At 50.4% G+C, this 14,863-nt stretch overlaps 2 protein-coding genes across 4 annotated transcripts in view; one reads left to right on the top strand and one right to left on the bottom strand.

Annotated features, from left to right (window-relative positions):
• The window catches only part of EEFSEC (eukaryotic elongation factor, selenocysteine-tRNA specific), a 162,082-nt gene extending 158,645 nt beyond the window's left edge, over window positions 1-3,437 (bottom strand). Inside the window, exon 1 of one of the 2 annotated variants that reach the window (XM_036867681.1) lies at window positions 323-3,437. In XM_036867681.1, the coding sequence (XP_036723576.1) occupies window positions 323-629 (307 nt within the window). In that variant the 5' untranslated portion in view covers window positions 630-3,437. The remainder of the gene's footprint in view (window positions 1-322) is intronic. The other variant, XM_036867680.1, reaches the window with a different exon arrangement.
• A 4,670-nt stretch (window positions 3,438-8,107) lies between these two features.
• Window positions 8,108-14,863, top strand: part of RUVBL1 (RuvB like AAA ATPase 1) — a 36,368-nt gene continuing 29,612 nt past the window's right edge. The window contains exons 1-2 of one of the 2 annotated variants that reach the window (XM_036869776.1): window positions 8,108-8,341; window positions 11,889-11,975. In XM_036869776.1, the coding sequence (XP_036725671.1) occupies window positions 8,201-8,341; window positions 11,889-11,975 (228 nt within the window). In that variant the 5' untranslated portion in view covers window positions 8,108-8,200. The remainder of the gene's footprint in view (window positions 8,342-11,888; window positions 11,976-14,863) is intronic. The other variant, XM_036869777.1, reaches the window with a different exon arrangement.

Genomic DNA, 14,863 nt, shown 5'->3' on the forward strand with positions numbered 1-14,863 from the left:
AAAAAAAAAAGAACGAGAAAAGGAGGGGTCGACATATACACAGGAACGCTGCCTGCACACGGAGTTCCTCCGAAATGGCACAGGAGGGGACAGCGGCTGACTCCGGAGACGGGCAGCAGGAGACCAAAGGACAGCGAGTGGACACCTTCTGGGCACTTTCGGGGTCTCTGAGTTTCCCTCACCTGTGCGTGTATTACGAACGCATGTGGTAAAAAAAAACCCAAAACACTTTCGCTGTTTTCGGGGCGGCGCGAGAGGCTTCCCGGCGGGTTCCCCCGCCCCGGCGCGTCCGAGCCCCGCACCCGCCCCCGCCCGCGCTCACCGCCGATGATGGTCCGGATGAGGGAGGCGTGCCCGGGGCAGTCGACCAGCGTGACCTGCAGCCGCGGCTCGGCCCCGGGCTCGGGCTCGGGCTCGGCCCCCAGCGGCGCCGGCCGCAGGCGCGCGGGCAGCGGCACCGAGAAGCACGAGAAGCCTAGGTCGAGCGTGATGCCGCGCTCGCGGCTCTGCGGCTGCTTGTCGAAGGCGGCGGTGGAGGCCGTGGTGCTGAGCGCGCGCGCCAGAGCCGTCTTGCCGCTGTCGATGTGGCCTAGGACGCCCACGTTCACGTTCACCCGCCGGCCCGCCATGCCGCCGCTGCGGTCCGCCCGCTAAGCCGGCCCCCGCCGCCCGCGCTCCGCTCGCGCGTTCCGGCGCCGAAGCTTCCGGCCGCTCGCTCAGTCCGCCGAGCCGGGGAGCCCGGGGCCGGGGCCGGGGCCGCCCTCCGTTCGTCCTCTCGTTCGTTCGTTCGTTTCCACGGGCTCTAGCTGAGCGCCCTCTGGGCACCCGGCGCCTTCTGTCCACCGCGCGGGGACAGGTCGCTCTCCCCGCGGGACATGGAGGACCCGGGGTGGGGGGAACAATAACCGGGAGTAAAGACGGAACCAGACCACTACGGACCCCGAGAAGCCCTGGGGAAATACAGCAGCGGTGGAAGGACCAGGCCCGGGGCAGAGAGGGCGGGCCGCGAAGCTGAGCCCGTCGTGCCGAAGAGCCAGCGCGGGAAACCTGGGAAGGCTGCTCGGAGAATCTCGGACCCGGGCAGTCAGCCTGGCCTCAGCGGGCCGCCAAACTGTACGCAGAAGGTCGTGTGCGCGCGCGCGTGCTGGGGAGGGCCCGCGACGCTCATGCTCTTCAAATGTCACCCACAGAAAAGGTGTCGCCCACGGGCAACAACACGGATCACAAATTGAAATGTCTGCCCTGGCCAGGCAGGTGACTCGCCGGAGAGAAATCAGCAGGGTTTAAGGTGCCCGGGGTGGTGGAGACCGCGGAGGTGGAGAGCACATGTCCTGTGTCGACAGATGGGGAGCCGCGGCTCAGCTTCGGCCAAGCGACACCAGGCGGGAATGCTAGCCCAACACTGCCTCATCTTCCCACTTTTCAAGAGACGAGAGTGTTTCTATTTGAAATCTGAGAGACATTTTGCCTAGTGAAGCCACCAAGACTTGGGGCTGCGGGCTGTAGCAGTTACCCGGCCCGACTTACACCTAAGCGTTCACCAGCGGCAGGGCTGGGGCTTTAAGCCAGGTCTTACCGTCTCCAACTCCCACCACAGCTGGCTCCAAGACAAGTGCTGCCCCGGCAGGAGCCTGGGGTCCAGCCCTGTCTCCACAAGTGCCAAGGAGACGGCAGCTCTGAGTTGTCTGAAAAGTCAGCCAGATTCAGACTGTATCCTGGGGTCAGCTGTGCCCCTGCACCAAGCAGAGAAATACAGACCTCTGCCTAGGCAGGTGTGAGTCATAAGCTCACTCCAAGAGCCAGGGAGAGTGTGGGGGACACCCTGTAGGAACTGGAGCCCTGTTGCCAGCAAAATGCAGGTCACATCACGCCCCCTCCTTTGTCCTTTGTCCTTTGTCTCTATCCTGGCTTCTACCCCCAGTGAGGCGAGTTTGCTTTAGACCAGGCTGGTGCCCTGGTGCTCTTCCCTGTCCCAGCAGGCTGAGGACCCCTTACACATCTTTGCTTGCCCTCGGCCTGGCCCATCAAAGGCTCCATAACTGTTTCTTGAGTGGACCCACCTCCAAACCTCCAGCCCACGAAGACACCATCCTCTGCAGCAGACTTCTGGGTCCCAGCCTGGGTTCCAGGGCTGGGCCTGGTCCCTGGGAAATGATTGACAGGGAACGGCCTGCAGAACTGCGATTATTTGGGGTTTGTTCTTAATGTTAATGCGATGCTGGTTCCTTTCTGTTTCTTTAATGCCATTTTGTACGAAGGTAGTTCAAAGTTCTTTACGAACAGCTAGTAATTAATTCAACTTCATTAAGGCCAATTAATCCAGGATTAATTATAAATTTGCTCAGAGGAAGTTATTATACTTTGCTCTTTGATTTGAGTTTGGCTTTAAAGATTCTTTTAGGAGTAAAATGGAAATTTCCCTTTTCTCTGAGGGTATCTACCTTGCCAGTGATTGTGTTAACCACGTACCTTCCTCGACATGTCCCATAGTAACCTCAGATGAGGTTGTCACCCAGGCCACCACTGTGCTCCATGGCACTCCGAGTACTGAACAGATCTGCTAATGCCCCGTTAGCTGCAGGGTGGGAGCTGATGTCCTGGCAAGAACTGGTCCCACACAGGTTCAAATCACGGCCCTACCTCGTGCCGGCTGTGTGCCTGGGAGCACACCTTCCACCTGGATATGGATACAAACTCTTTAAGGTCTACAGTGGTCGGCGTCCCCTCCCTCTTCTTCTGTAAGACTCCTCAACTCTCCTTGGAGGTATCACACTCCTCTCCTCCAGGTCACGATGGGGGCTGACTGAACGCTAGCTCTAGGGGTGGGCCTGAGACTCAGGTCCATTCCAGTAGCCATGACCATTGGTTTGGCAGTGAGCGTGTGACCCAAGTTAGCACAATCGGAGAAAACCCTGGAATTTTTTCCAGGACAGGCAGTAGAAAAGTGTGCTCTCTGATACTGGACTAAAGCCTGGGGAAATCAGTCTGGGCCCTAATGGGACCCCTGGAGGGAAGCCTGGCCACAGCAGAACAGTGGCCTCCAAAGATGTCCGTGTCCTGGAACCTGTGATGGTGTTGCCCTACATGGTAACGAGACTCGGCAGGTGTGATTCAGTTAAGGATCTTGCGATGGCGGGGATGGGGGAGGTGGGGAGCTCACCCTGGATTATCCCGTGGGCCTGATGTAGTCAGCAGGGTCGTTATAGGAGGGAGGCGGGAGGATCAGAATCAGAGATGGCGTCATGAGAAGACACCGCTGGCCGTTACTGTTTTTAAAGGTGGAAGCAGAACATAAGTCCAGGAAGGTGGGCAGCCTGTAGAAGCTGGAAAAACCCAGACTGTGGGTGCTCCCCCAGGGCCTCCAGAAAGGAACGCAGCCCTGCCCACACCTTGCTTTTAGCCCAGTGAGGCCCATTTTGGACACTGACCTGCAGAACTGTAAGAGAATACCTGTGTGTTGTTTTATGCCATTAAGTTTGTAGCAATTTGTTACTGCAGCCATAGGAAACTAATACAAACCTTTACTTGGAGTGTGGAGTCTCTTTTCCCATTTATTAAATCAGTGAAGGGCTCCTAACTCCCTCCCACCTGGTCGGAGAATCAGAGTCTGACAGCTAAGACCTACACTGGAAATAGCCTCACGGCCTGTCCTCTGGTCAGACCTGCTGCTTTCGCCCAGGCTGCCCTGACCTCTGACCCCATTGCCATGTGACGCCAGTGGGACGCCAGCGGGACGATGGTCCAGACGGAGCCCTGGGGACCTGCAGGCTCCAGCTGCTTTCTCGGCATCTGCTGTCGGGTTTCCCCACCGCAGTGGGAGGTGCCTGCTGAGACGGACGGAAACTGTTCCCCAGCAGAGAAGGTTGCAATCGGAGGCACAGGCCTCACCCTGGCTAACCTGACCCCGTCCCCAGCCCCACTTCCTGCCTCGGGCGCCAAAGCAATTCCTGTGAGTGCCCTCGGGTACTGTTTCCGTTTGAAAAGCATGACAAAATTACCACGAAGGGCAGGACACACACACAGCAGGCAGATATCCAAGGCAGAAATAGCCCATGTCTTTATGTTCCAAAGCTCTGATGCCATTTTCTGTGCCCCTCCCAGCGCTTGAGCCCATTGTAAAAGATCTCACTGAATTCTTTCAATAATCCTAGGAAGTGCTGTTGTTGCTACTTTACAGCAGAGGGAGGAGGACAAGGAGAGGTGACTTGCTCAGGCCCTCTGTTTGCTGCCAGCTGATCCTTGTTTTATGTCAAGTTTTTTTCAACCTCAGTGATATGAACCATCTTCATAATTTATGCAATATCCAGGTACCACCTACAACTTCATATTTTTCTTTAAGTTTGACTTAAATAAAATTATTTCCCTTACACAGGAAAACATTATCACTTGCCATAAATAGCTGGGAACCACAACAACCTCAGAATCAGGATCTTTAATAAAGAGAGATTAGCAAGCGTTAGAAAGGGGTTAAAGTCACACTCTACCCCCTAAGACTCACTAAATTAGAATTAAAAGGGCAATAATGTTCTCACTACGTGGATCAACTTTATTTAATTTTATGTCTTTGTACCACCTCTAAGATGCCAGCAACATTATTTAATTTTATGTCTTGTACCACCTCTAAGGTGTCCCTTCTGTCCCCAGAAATCAGCCTGGGGCTGAAATAACAAGCATGCCAATTAGGTTGGCAACACTCAGAAAGGGGGGTGAGAATGTGGGAATATAAGACCAGGGACTAAGCCAATTAGCTTAAAAAGGGACCTCTTCAACAGGGACTTTCTTTGATTTTGATTCTGATTGGTTTGGATCTTGGGGACCATGGCTCTGAAGCGCACCCCAGACACTGGGAATTATCCTGCTTGTAATCATCGTAATAATCTTTGTAGTGCGTTGTATTCTCTCAAAAGCTTTAAATGCATGTTCGCAGCCACTAACCACCAAGCAAATGATCTCCCTACAACTGAAACATCAGAAAAAGAACGAAGGAAAGACTGACAAAGAACGTGAACCCGACGTCATAACCTGTGAGCACCACACAGAGGGTCAGCAGAAGCTGCAAGGCCTCCAGAGTGGTAGCTGGGAATAGCGCTAATGCCTTAAATTTGTATTGCATCTCTCAGGCTGAGAGACTGGTCAAAAGGAGGAAATTGTTAAAAATAAGACAGTGGGCCCAAAATGCAGTGGCTTATGCTAAGCCTCAAGCCACCAAATCAAGACTTAATTACTGGACTTCCCTGGCGGTCCAGTGGTTAAGACTCCGCGCTTCCACTGCAGGGGGAGCAGGTTCGATCCCTGGTTGGGGAACTAAGATCCCACATGCCACATGGCATGGCCAAGAAAAAAAAAAAAAAAGAATTAAGTTTCAGCTCTTTCCCCTTTGAATGGTCTTGGCGCCCTTGCTGATATACTGAGGGTTTATTTCTGGGCTCTCTATTCTATTCCATTGGTCTATATGTCTATCCTTACGCCAGTGCCACGCTGTTAGATTACTGCAGACCATTATTAAATGTCCTATTAGTTAGGATACGCTCTCAGCACTCAGCTGAGCCTGGAGACCATGACAATGTGTGGCTTCACGGGGCCCCTAGGTCATTGCCCCCCCTCCACATGCAGCAGCCTTCTCAAGATGTTGGAGAAGGCAGAGGCAGGCTTGACCTGGGCTTGTGGGCTCAAAGGTCAGGTGTGAAAGAAGTCAAAGCAAGGAGGGAGAAGAAGCGCTGGGAACCAAGTGGCTGAGATGATCAAGCTTGGACTGGAGAAAAGAGGGGTCAAGGGCCTGGAGGTGAAAGAGCAAGGCTCATGGGAGCGAGAGTGAGAGAGCAGGCAGGTCTGGGGTTGTCACACAGCACAAGCTGGGATGCAACTGTCCACTCCATTCCTTGTATGTGTGTCACTGCACAAACCCATGGGTGGAACCCTAACTCAAGTTATTTTAAGCCCCAATGTCAGTGCCATTTACACTGCCAAGTAGGGCAAAGCTGGATCTGGGGACGTAAAGGATTTCATCAGGAATCTGCCAGCTTTCCTTTCCTTTGTGCTGGCTTCATTCTCAGACAGTCTTCCCATGAAGTGGCAAAGATGACCTGGAAACCTAGGACCCAAGTCTCTTTCTTCCCTGATATTTCCAGTAAAAGTGCAGGTCTGAGTGTCATTGGACTGTCCACTTACATTTCTGAACCAATCACTATTCTGGGGAGGAGGGGATACTTTGATAGGTCAGGCCAGGGTCCCGTGTCCATTCCTGAAATAAAGCTGGGGGGGAGGGGGTCAACCCATCTAAACCGCCTAGATGCCAAGGTGGGGAAGGGTGGTTCTCTACAGAAAATTAGAGTGAAGGTGGCCAGAAGAGGTAGGAAGGGTGCTGGGCGGGCATAATAACCCCTGTCCACTGCTATGGGCCTCACCTACCTTCATGCACCTGGCACACTTTGGACACTGGCCTGCCGCGTCGTCTTCTGTTGAAATGAAAGGATCTGCCTGGCTCTGCAGCCAGGCCCAGCTTCTTTGCACACTGGATCTGGGGTCTAGGCCTGGGAAAGGCATTTGCTCAACTTGTGATCTTGGACAAACTCCATCCCCTTTTAGGGCCTCAGTTTCCTCACCTGTAAAAAGAGAATGCTAGGCTGGATCAGATGTTTGAACTGTTCTTTAGCAGGAAAAAGATGTAACAGCTCTGGTGGAGGGGGAGTGGGGGGCCAAAAGGTTCCATTCACTGACAGAAACCATTATCAAGTCCCATAAGATCCGCTGTGTAAAATACGTGCAGCAAAACTGCATGATTCTGTGTGTATGTGAGGGTCCAGAACCCTACTGAATTTATAAGAAGTGTTAACTGTGAGCCAGGCTGTATGGAGACACTGGGGTTAAAATGATGAACACAGATGTGGTCTACACTTTCTTAATGCCTGCCATTTAGTGGGAGAGACTAACATTGACCTGATAGTCTTGAAAGTAATCGGAAACCTAGACTCAAAAGTTATGATGGAGAAGTACAAGGAGATGTGAGAGTCAGGAACTCCTGCAACTGGATTTGACTTCAGGTCTGTCTCAACCCTAATGCAAGCTCCCCTGAGTTCTGGGCCAGTCCCTCCCTTTCTCTGGACCTGAGTCCACTCATCTGTGAAATGGTGACATACCATCTGCTTCCAAGGATGTTATCCTTCTGTCAGGGATCGGTCCAGGCGTTACCACCTCATGGTGCCTTCCTTGGCTCTCCAGCTGTTCCAGATGGCCCTGCTCTGGGCTTGCACACCACGTGGGTGTACCTGCTTTGGCACACCTCATGTTGCAAATTTCCCAACTAAGGACTGAGCTTGTCAAGGCTGGAGATTTTGTATTTTGTGTCTGCATCCTAGTGCATTGTAGTGTCTGGCTCACAGCAGGTGCTAACAAATGTTTGTGGAATGACTGGGTGGATGGAAAGAGTACACTTTTCAGGGGTGTGTTAATATCATCATGGAACCGGACAGGACACAGCCGCTGGCTAATTGTCTCATCTGAGGTCGTGGGATGGGATGAGGTTTACACCGGCTGCAAAGCCTGAAGTCCTCAGGTGGAGTTCCAACTCTTCTGATTACTTGCTGTGCGTTCTTCGTAAGTTAGTGGGCCTCTTTTAGCCCGCATCTTTATCTGCATTAGGAATTACACTAAACGTCATCCACAGCCAACTTAATCTAAGTAAAGGGAGAGGTGGAGGCGAGGAGAAGCAGAGGAGGACAATCCCAAGGATTGCTGAGCACGGCATCCCCAGGGAGATGAAAGGCGTGGGAGTCAGAAAACTGCTTAGTGGGCGCAAGTCGAAGCTTAAGTTCTAAACCTGTCTCTTCATATCCAACACCGAGGTCGAACTTGAGCTCCGCAAAAGGGTATCCATTCGAGTGCGATCAAGGACGCGAAGGCGCCGTGAAGAGCGGGACTCGCGCCCTCACTGGGGCTCAGCGGCCCTTTCGGGCCCACACGGGCAGGAAGCGCAGGCCGCAGGGGAAGCCAACCTCGGGACACAGCCGGAAGCGGGTGGGCGGAGCCTCCCCGGCAGCCGCGACGGGCACAGCCAGGAGCCAATGGGGCGCTGAGGCGTTCCCGCCGCGGCCAATGGGGAGCTGACCGAGGCGGGCCCGGACCAGCCGCCTGGTAACGGCCGCGTGGTAACCGGCTGCGCGCTGCTAGGGCTGAGCGGGCGCTCGGGCTCCAGGTGCGCAGGATGAAGATCGAGGAGGTGAAGAGCACCACCAAGACGCAGCGCATCGCCTCCCACAGCCACGTGAAGGGGCTGGGGCTGGACGAGAGCGGCCTGGCCAAGCAGGCGGCCTCGGGGCTCGTGGGCCAGGAGAATGCGCGCGAGGTGTGGCGGCGGCGCGGGGGCTGAGGCGGGGGGACTGAACTGAGGGGGAGACCGAGGCGGGGACGGGGCTGAGGTGGGCCCGGGCGGCGCGGACCTGGCCTGGGGGTGGGGCGTGGGGAGGACGTCCCGGGGCGCGGCGACGACCCCACGGCCTCGTCCCTGGCCGCGAGTCCTGACTGACCGCCGCTCTGGGCCAGGCCGTCCGCGCGGCACGGGGGTCGGCGGGGAGAAGATGGGCCAGGTCCCTGCTCTCCTGGAGCTCGCGTTTCAGACACAAGCGTTTAAACCGCTGAACAGAAGGGCCGTTATTAGACTTCGGGGATCAGTTCCTGCGGGGCTCTGCGGGCCCGGGCACGGCGTTTGAGTTGCTGTGAGCGCAGTGGGAGGCTCTGGGGCTTTTAAAGTCGGGAGGTGATCCGCCTGAGCAAGTGGCAGGTACAGAGGCCTTTCTGAACATTCCAGTTAAGCCCACTTCTACTAAGTGATGCTGGTGCCAAGTGTCTTCGCGCGCATTATCATCATAAAACTGTTCAGGCTCTTTGTGTGTGTGTGTGTGTGTGTGAGTGTGTGTATTTTTTTTTTTTTTTTTGATGAGAACATTAAGGGTGGGAGAGGTCACTTCACCCATCCGCTTGCCACCCAGTTTAGTAATAGTAATGCTGGAGTTTATGCCTGTGTGCCCCTGACTCCTGAAGCAGCGCGCTCTGTGGTAGGACCGCCCCCCTCGGGCCCCCCTCAGCCCTAACGTCAGCCCATTTTGCCCCTCCTCCCCTGCGGTGGCTCGGCAGCTACAGAACTCCTGGGTAAGACTCTTGCCTCCTAGCCTGATTGTGCTAATAGAAAGGGCCAAAGAGAAGCCTCTGGTTTCCATTTGGAACATCAGGTTTCCAGAGAGGAAATAGTGACAGGGCCAAGGTGACTTTGAAATTTCTCTTTTTCCAGCTTCTGCTCTCGGAGGGCCTGTCTCTGCAAGTAGCTGACATTGTTGAGCGCTTTTCATGTGCCGAGCGCTGTGCTAAGCAGCTCCGTTTCCATTGTCTTTTTGTTCTCCTCCACTTTGTTATGACACTTTTCAGACATACCAAAAAGTTGAAAGACTTGTGTAGGGCGTACCTGTGTGCCTGAATTCTACAAGTAACATTTTACTCTGTTGCTTTGTCTTCTATCTGCTCATTTATCCATCTAGCAATCTGCTTTTGCATTTCAAAGTAAGTTGTAGACATTAGTATACTTTACCATAAACCCTTTAGCCTTTGTGCCACTATGCTATGAACTCTGTTTTCAGATGAGGAAACTGTGGTTCCTAGAGGTTAGGTTATGGATCTAAGGGTACTCGGCTGGTAATTGGTAGAGCCAGGATTTAAACCCAAGTCTATCTGACTCCAGAATCCATACTCTTAACTCTGACGCTGTGTACCTCCATACGAATATGAGCTTCCCAAGGACAGAGACCGGGTAGTAGTATATACCCAGAACTTGACTCATTATAGGGACTCAGAATTTACGTACTGAATTATTGGGCATCCCACCTCTGCTACCAGGTCCTTGTCTGAGTCTGGTCACATTAGCAGCCTCCTTGATGTTTAATGTCCTCATCTGAAAAATGAGAGTTAGACTAGGTCATCTTTTAAAGGCCCTTCCAGTTCATACTTTTTAAATTTTGGAATTCACTGGACATGTCTCACTGGAGAGAAGGAGCCTAAATGGAAGAAGATTAAATGGAAGGGGAAGTGTGTGATTAAGAGTACGTAGCCAAGTTTGGCAAAGGCTCTTCTACCTCTTTTGAGTTGCCCAAAGAGTTCCAGTGCTGAGGATTATGATATCAGAGGTTACTGTGGAAAGACCATAATGGCTCTTCTGTCTTTTTAGAAATGCAGCATTTGAAGAATATCTTCTAGGCTCTGTTAAGTGTACTGTGCTTTTCCAGCTGAGCCAGAAATGGAATAGGGCACATCCACATGCATTCCTTGAACCCATGTTTTTGAGGGGCTAAGTGTGGGACCAAGGTACGTCTCCACAGTCCATGGGGAAAGCGGGAGAGGAGATAAGATGTGCTCACAAGACCCTGTCCACAAGGTACCACCCAGGGAGGGGAGCTGTGGGTCTGCCCTGAGGCGGGGACGGTGCACCTTGGAGACAGCTGTGCTTTAGGTTTTTAGATCAGTGTGAGAAACCTTGAGATTAGGTGTTTAAGGAGTGTGACTTTCTCAGCCTTACTCCTTTAGAGTTAAATATTCTAAAATACATAAAACCAGGAACCCATTTATGGAATTTCTAAACATATATACACACACGTATCAGTACGCAGTCAACTCTTGAACAACATGGGTTTGAACTGCACAGGTCCACTTATTTGCAGATTTCTTTCAATAAATACGTATTAGGGTGCTACATGACCCCCAGTTGGTTGAATCCAGGGCTGCTGAACCACAGATATGGAGGGCTGACTGTATAGTTATGCGCTGATTTTCGCCTGCGTGGAGGTTGGGCGCCCCTAACTTCAAGGGTTCATGGGTCAACTGTATATACGTGTATGTATATGCGAAATACATGCTGTATGTATATAATGTACGTACCTGTCTGTATATAATATATATGCTGTAAATGGCTTAATTCTCAGAATATTTAAAATATACGAACAAACAAGTAATTTAATCTTGAGGATTTGAAGGGCATTCCTTGGATCTTAGGATGCCGTAGGTTAAACCTCACGTGCAGCATTTGCTTACAGCATTCTGGGATAGCTAACTGATGGCCAACTAGTAGAATATGTCATTGATTCTTAGCCGTTAGTGGGTTAATTTGGGAATCTGATGAAAGCTGTGACCCCTCCCTGGAAAAATGCACATTTGAACATATACACACAGTCTTGTTTCCAATTTTGAGGTGTGTGGGCCCCTGGAGTATATGCCACTGCTCCCATTTGTACCCCTCCTGTCCGTTCTCCACATAGCAGCCATCAAGATCCTTTAAAAACAAATTTTCAGAACATGACATGTGGCCTAAGGCTTTTTCACTGGCTTCCCATTACACGTAGAATAAAATCCAAACTTTACTATGGACTGGAAATTCTGTTCTGGGTGCTGCCCCTCTTGCCTCTACCACCCCATCTTCCCGGTCTGCTTGTTTTCTGAACTCTGGTCAGCACAGCTTTTCTGTCCCTTGGACATGCCAAGCTCAGTCCTGTATTTTGACTTTATTGTTTCCTTTCCCTGGAACACTGACTCCTGCCCTGCCTGCAGCTTCGTATATCAAATATAATGTCAAAGAGGTCTTCCCAGATCACTCTTTATTATAGAGTAACCTCTGCCCGCAGCCATTTGCTCGTTTGTTGCCCTTTTTTCTTCATAGTAGAGATTCTGTGTTTGTATGTCTCCTCCACCAGGACATGAGCTCCATGGCCCTCTACTGCCTCTGGCACCTAGAACAGCGCCTGTGGTGTCCTGGCACTCGATGAGTCTGAGTTGTGTGGACCAGGCACTGGACTTTTTCCTCCTGTGAAACATTTTAATATTGATTTATTATTTCTTTCTATTGTGGTGTCTAGGCATGTGGTGTGATAGTGGAATTAATCAAAAGCAAGAAAATGGCTGGAAGAGCTGTCTTGTTGGCAGGGCCTCCTGGAACTGGCAAGGTACTCATTTTCTCTCATTTTTTAAAATCTACCCAAGAGGATGATCTTAACGTCTAAGCCAAATTCAATTTGTGTCTTAACTGGTCTTTGTTTAGCTAAATTGGTTATACGTATGTTTTTAAAACCGACGTGCAATAATACAGTTGAGTATCTAAAATCCATGCTTCTAAACTTCAAATTACCCTGGCTGAGCTCCAGAGAAAAGAGAGCGAAGTCCTCACAGGTGTCTCATTGTCTCTGTAATTTGTCTTTTATCTCCTTCAAGTCTCCTTTGCTCTGGAAATACATTTCTGTTGGCCTAGGGCTTCATAAAATCTTGGGAGTGATATCTTACTTGAGGGGGAAAGAAATCCAGTCAGCAAGCAATTTTCCAAATGCTAACTTGACCCAGCACTATTCTGGCTGTGTGAGAGATGGGAAGAAAAAGGAAAAAAGAATTAGAGACGTGATCTTTATCTCCAAGGGCCTTACAGTCTCTCCAGGGCAGAGAGGATACCATGGCAGCACGGAAAACTCCAGCTGAGCACTAAGCTGCGAGGCATCGCCTGATCTTAAATGCAGCTGGAATCGCAGCAGGAGGTGACACTGGGGCTGGTGTGGCTGGAGGGGTTGAAGCTTGACATTTGACTTTGCAGGGAAGAAAAGGGCCTTCCAGGCCGAGGGTGCAGGACAACTTGTGGGATCTGTGAGGGGCTTGGCTGGGTGCTTGAAACGCACTAGAGCCCCCAGTCTGGGCCCTGCTTGTTCTTCAGGAGGGCTGCTTGGTGCAGGAGAGGAGGAGCCTGGGGGAGTCATTGTGTAAAGAAAGGTGTTCCAGCTCTGGTGCTGAGACCCCAGGCAGGTCCCTTAGCCTTTCTGAAGCAGTAGCACAGCCCTGCCTGTTTGAGGGAGTTATTAAAGTGGCAGTTGTAAGATGATGACTCTAATTATCATTTTGAAGTCATATGATTGAACTGATAGTATGTCTTTTACTGGTGTCTAACAATAGAGGAGGAAGTGCTATATTTGTGAACAAGTATAAATGTGAGCTTTAATTCCCTTTCTGCTTGTCACTGTATTTACCATTTATTTGCTTACTACTCCTTCTCATATCTTAGACCTTTGCTCTCCCTCCGTTTCCTTCCTAAAGTACATCATTAAGAAGTTCCTTATAGAAGTTTGTTGGTGGCAAAGTCAGGTTTGTATTTATTGTGTTGCCTTTGTTTTGAAAGATAGTTATGCTGGATATATAATTCAGTTGACAGATGTGTTCTCTCAATACTGTTTCTCTCAGTGATATTTGCTACCTTTTGGCTTCTAGTGTTGCTTTTGGGAAGACTGGTTTTGAGGATTTTGTCTTTTCTCTCTGGATGTTTTTGGGATATTTTGGTTTTGGTGTTTCACTGTGATATGTCAAAGGGTGGATTTATTTTCATTTATCCTGCTTGATATGGATCTGAGTACATATTGTGTCTAATAAGTTCTGGGAACTGGTCAGCCTTTGTCTCTTCAGATGCTGCCTTTCCCTGTTCTCTCTCTTCTCTTCTGGAACTCCAGCTAGGTGAGGTTCCACTGCAGAGGTCCTCTACCTGGGCTGACTTTGCCCCCCGGGAGCATTTGGCACTGTCCTGAGACGTTTTCGGTTGTCACACTTGGTTGGGCCAGGAGTGCTGCTGGCATCTTGTGGGTGGAGGCCGTGGGGTTTGCAGGGCACCTTGCAGAGCACAGAGCAGCCCCTGTAAGAGGAGTTCTCCAGCCCAAAATGCCCACAGTGCCAAGACTGGGAAATCCTGGGCTGGAGCTTCTCATTTTGTCTTCTTAGTCTTTGAACCTCTGTTATGTTTTCTGTTGTTTTGACTCTTCTGCGTTCTGGGTAGCTTCATTAGACCTCTCTTCCAGTCTGTCTTGTAAGCTGTGAGGAAGCTACTCTTTAATCCAGTCCGATGAATATTTTCCATTTTGAAAAATTTGTAACCTACAAAAGAGTGGAAAGAACAGTTTGATGAATCCCTCTGTACCCTACTCATAGGTAACTAAGTGTAAATATTTTGTGAGATTTGTGTTTTCTCTATGTTACTTCTGAACCATTTGAAAGTAAGTGCAAGGGACCTTCTCTGTTGTTCCCATGATACGGTCATCCACCCAAGAAATGTAATGTTGCTAATAAAATTAGCTAATATCTAGTTTATATTAAAATATCTCCAAGTCATTTCAGTTTGTGGCTCTTTCATTTTTTAATATTTTTTAATTGAATTATAATCACATATCACACATTGCATTCATTATTGTCTCTTTAGTCTCTTTATCGAGAACAGTTCCCGTCCCCTGCATTTTTGGTTTGTTTTCTTTTATGACACTGACATTTTTGAAGAGCCTAGGACAGTTGTTCTGTAGAGTACCCTACAGCTGTCCTCCAGTGGTTGTCTGATTGTGTCTGAAACGTTCAGCCCTTTGGCAGAACGCGATGCAGGTCATGTGTCTGGAACCTGCATCACAACAGGAGGCTGACACCACGTTCCACTGTGAGAGGACTGGTTCCCTCTGAAATTTATAATCATCTGGGAAGTGACACTTTGAGATGTCCTGAATATCCTTTTACCCTATGGCTGTAGCATTCACTGATGGTCATTGCCTTATCAGTTATCACATTGGTGGTTGCAAAATGGTGATTTTCTAAATCTGTCGTATCCTCTACATATATTAGCTTGCTTTTTTTTTTTATAATGAAGAAGCCCCTCCCTCCCCCACTCATTAGTTTTAATTTCTTCATTTCTACAAAATCTGTTTTTTGCTTATTTATTTGTTTGTTTGTTTTGGCCGTGCCATGCAGCTTGCAGGATCTTAGTTCCCCGACCAGGGATCGAACCCATGCCCCCTGCAGTGGAAGCGTGGAGTCCTAACCACTGGGC

This window comes from Balaenoptera musculus, chromosome 11, assembly GCF_009873245.2.
Source record: "Balaenoptera musculus isolate JJ_BM4_2016_0621 chromosome 11, mBalMus1.pri.v3, whole genome shotgun sequence".
In the NCBI taxonomy this organism is placed as follows: domain Eukaryota; kingdom Metazoa; phylum Chordata; class Mammalia; order Artiodactyla; family Balaenopteridae; genus Balaenoptera; species Balaenoptera musculus.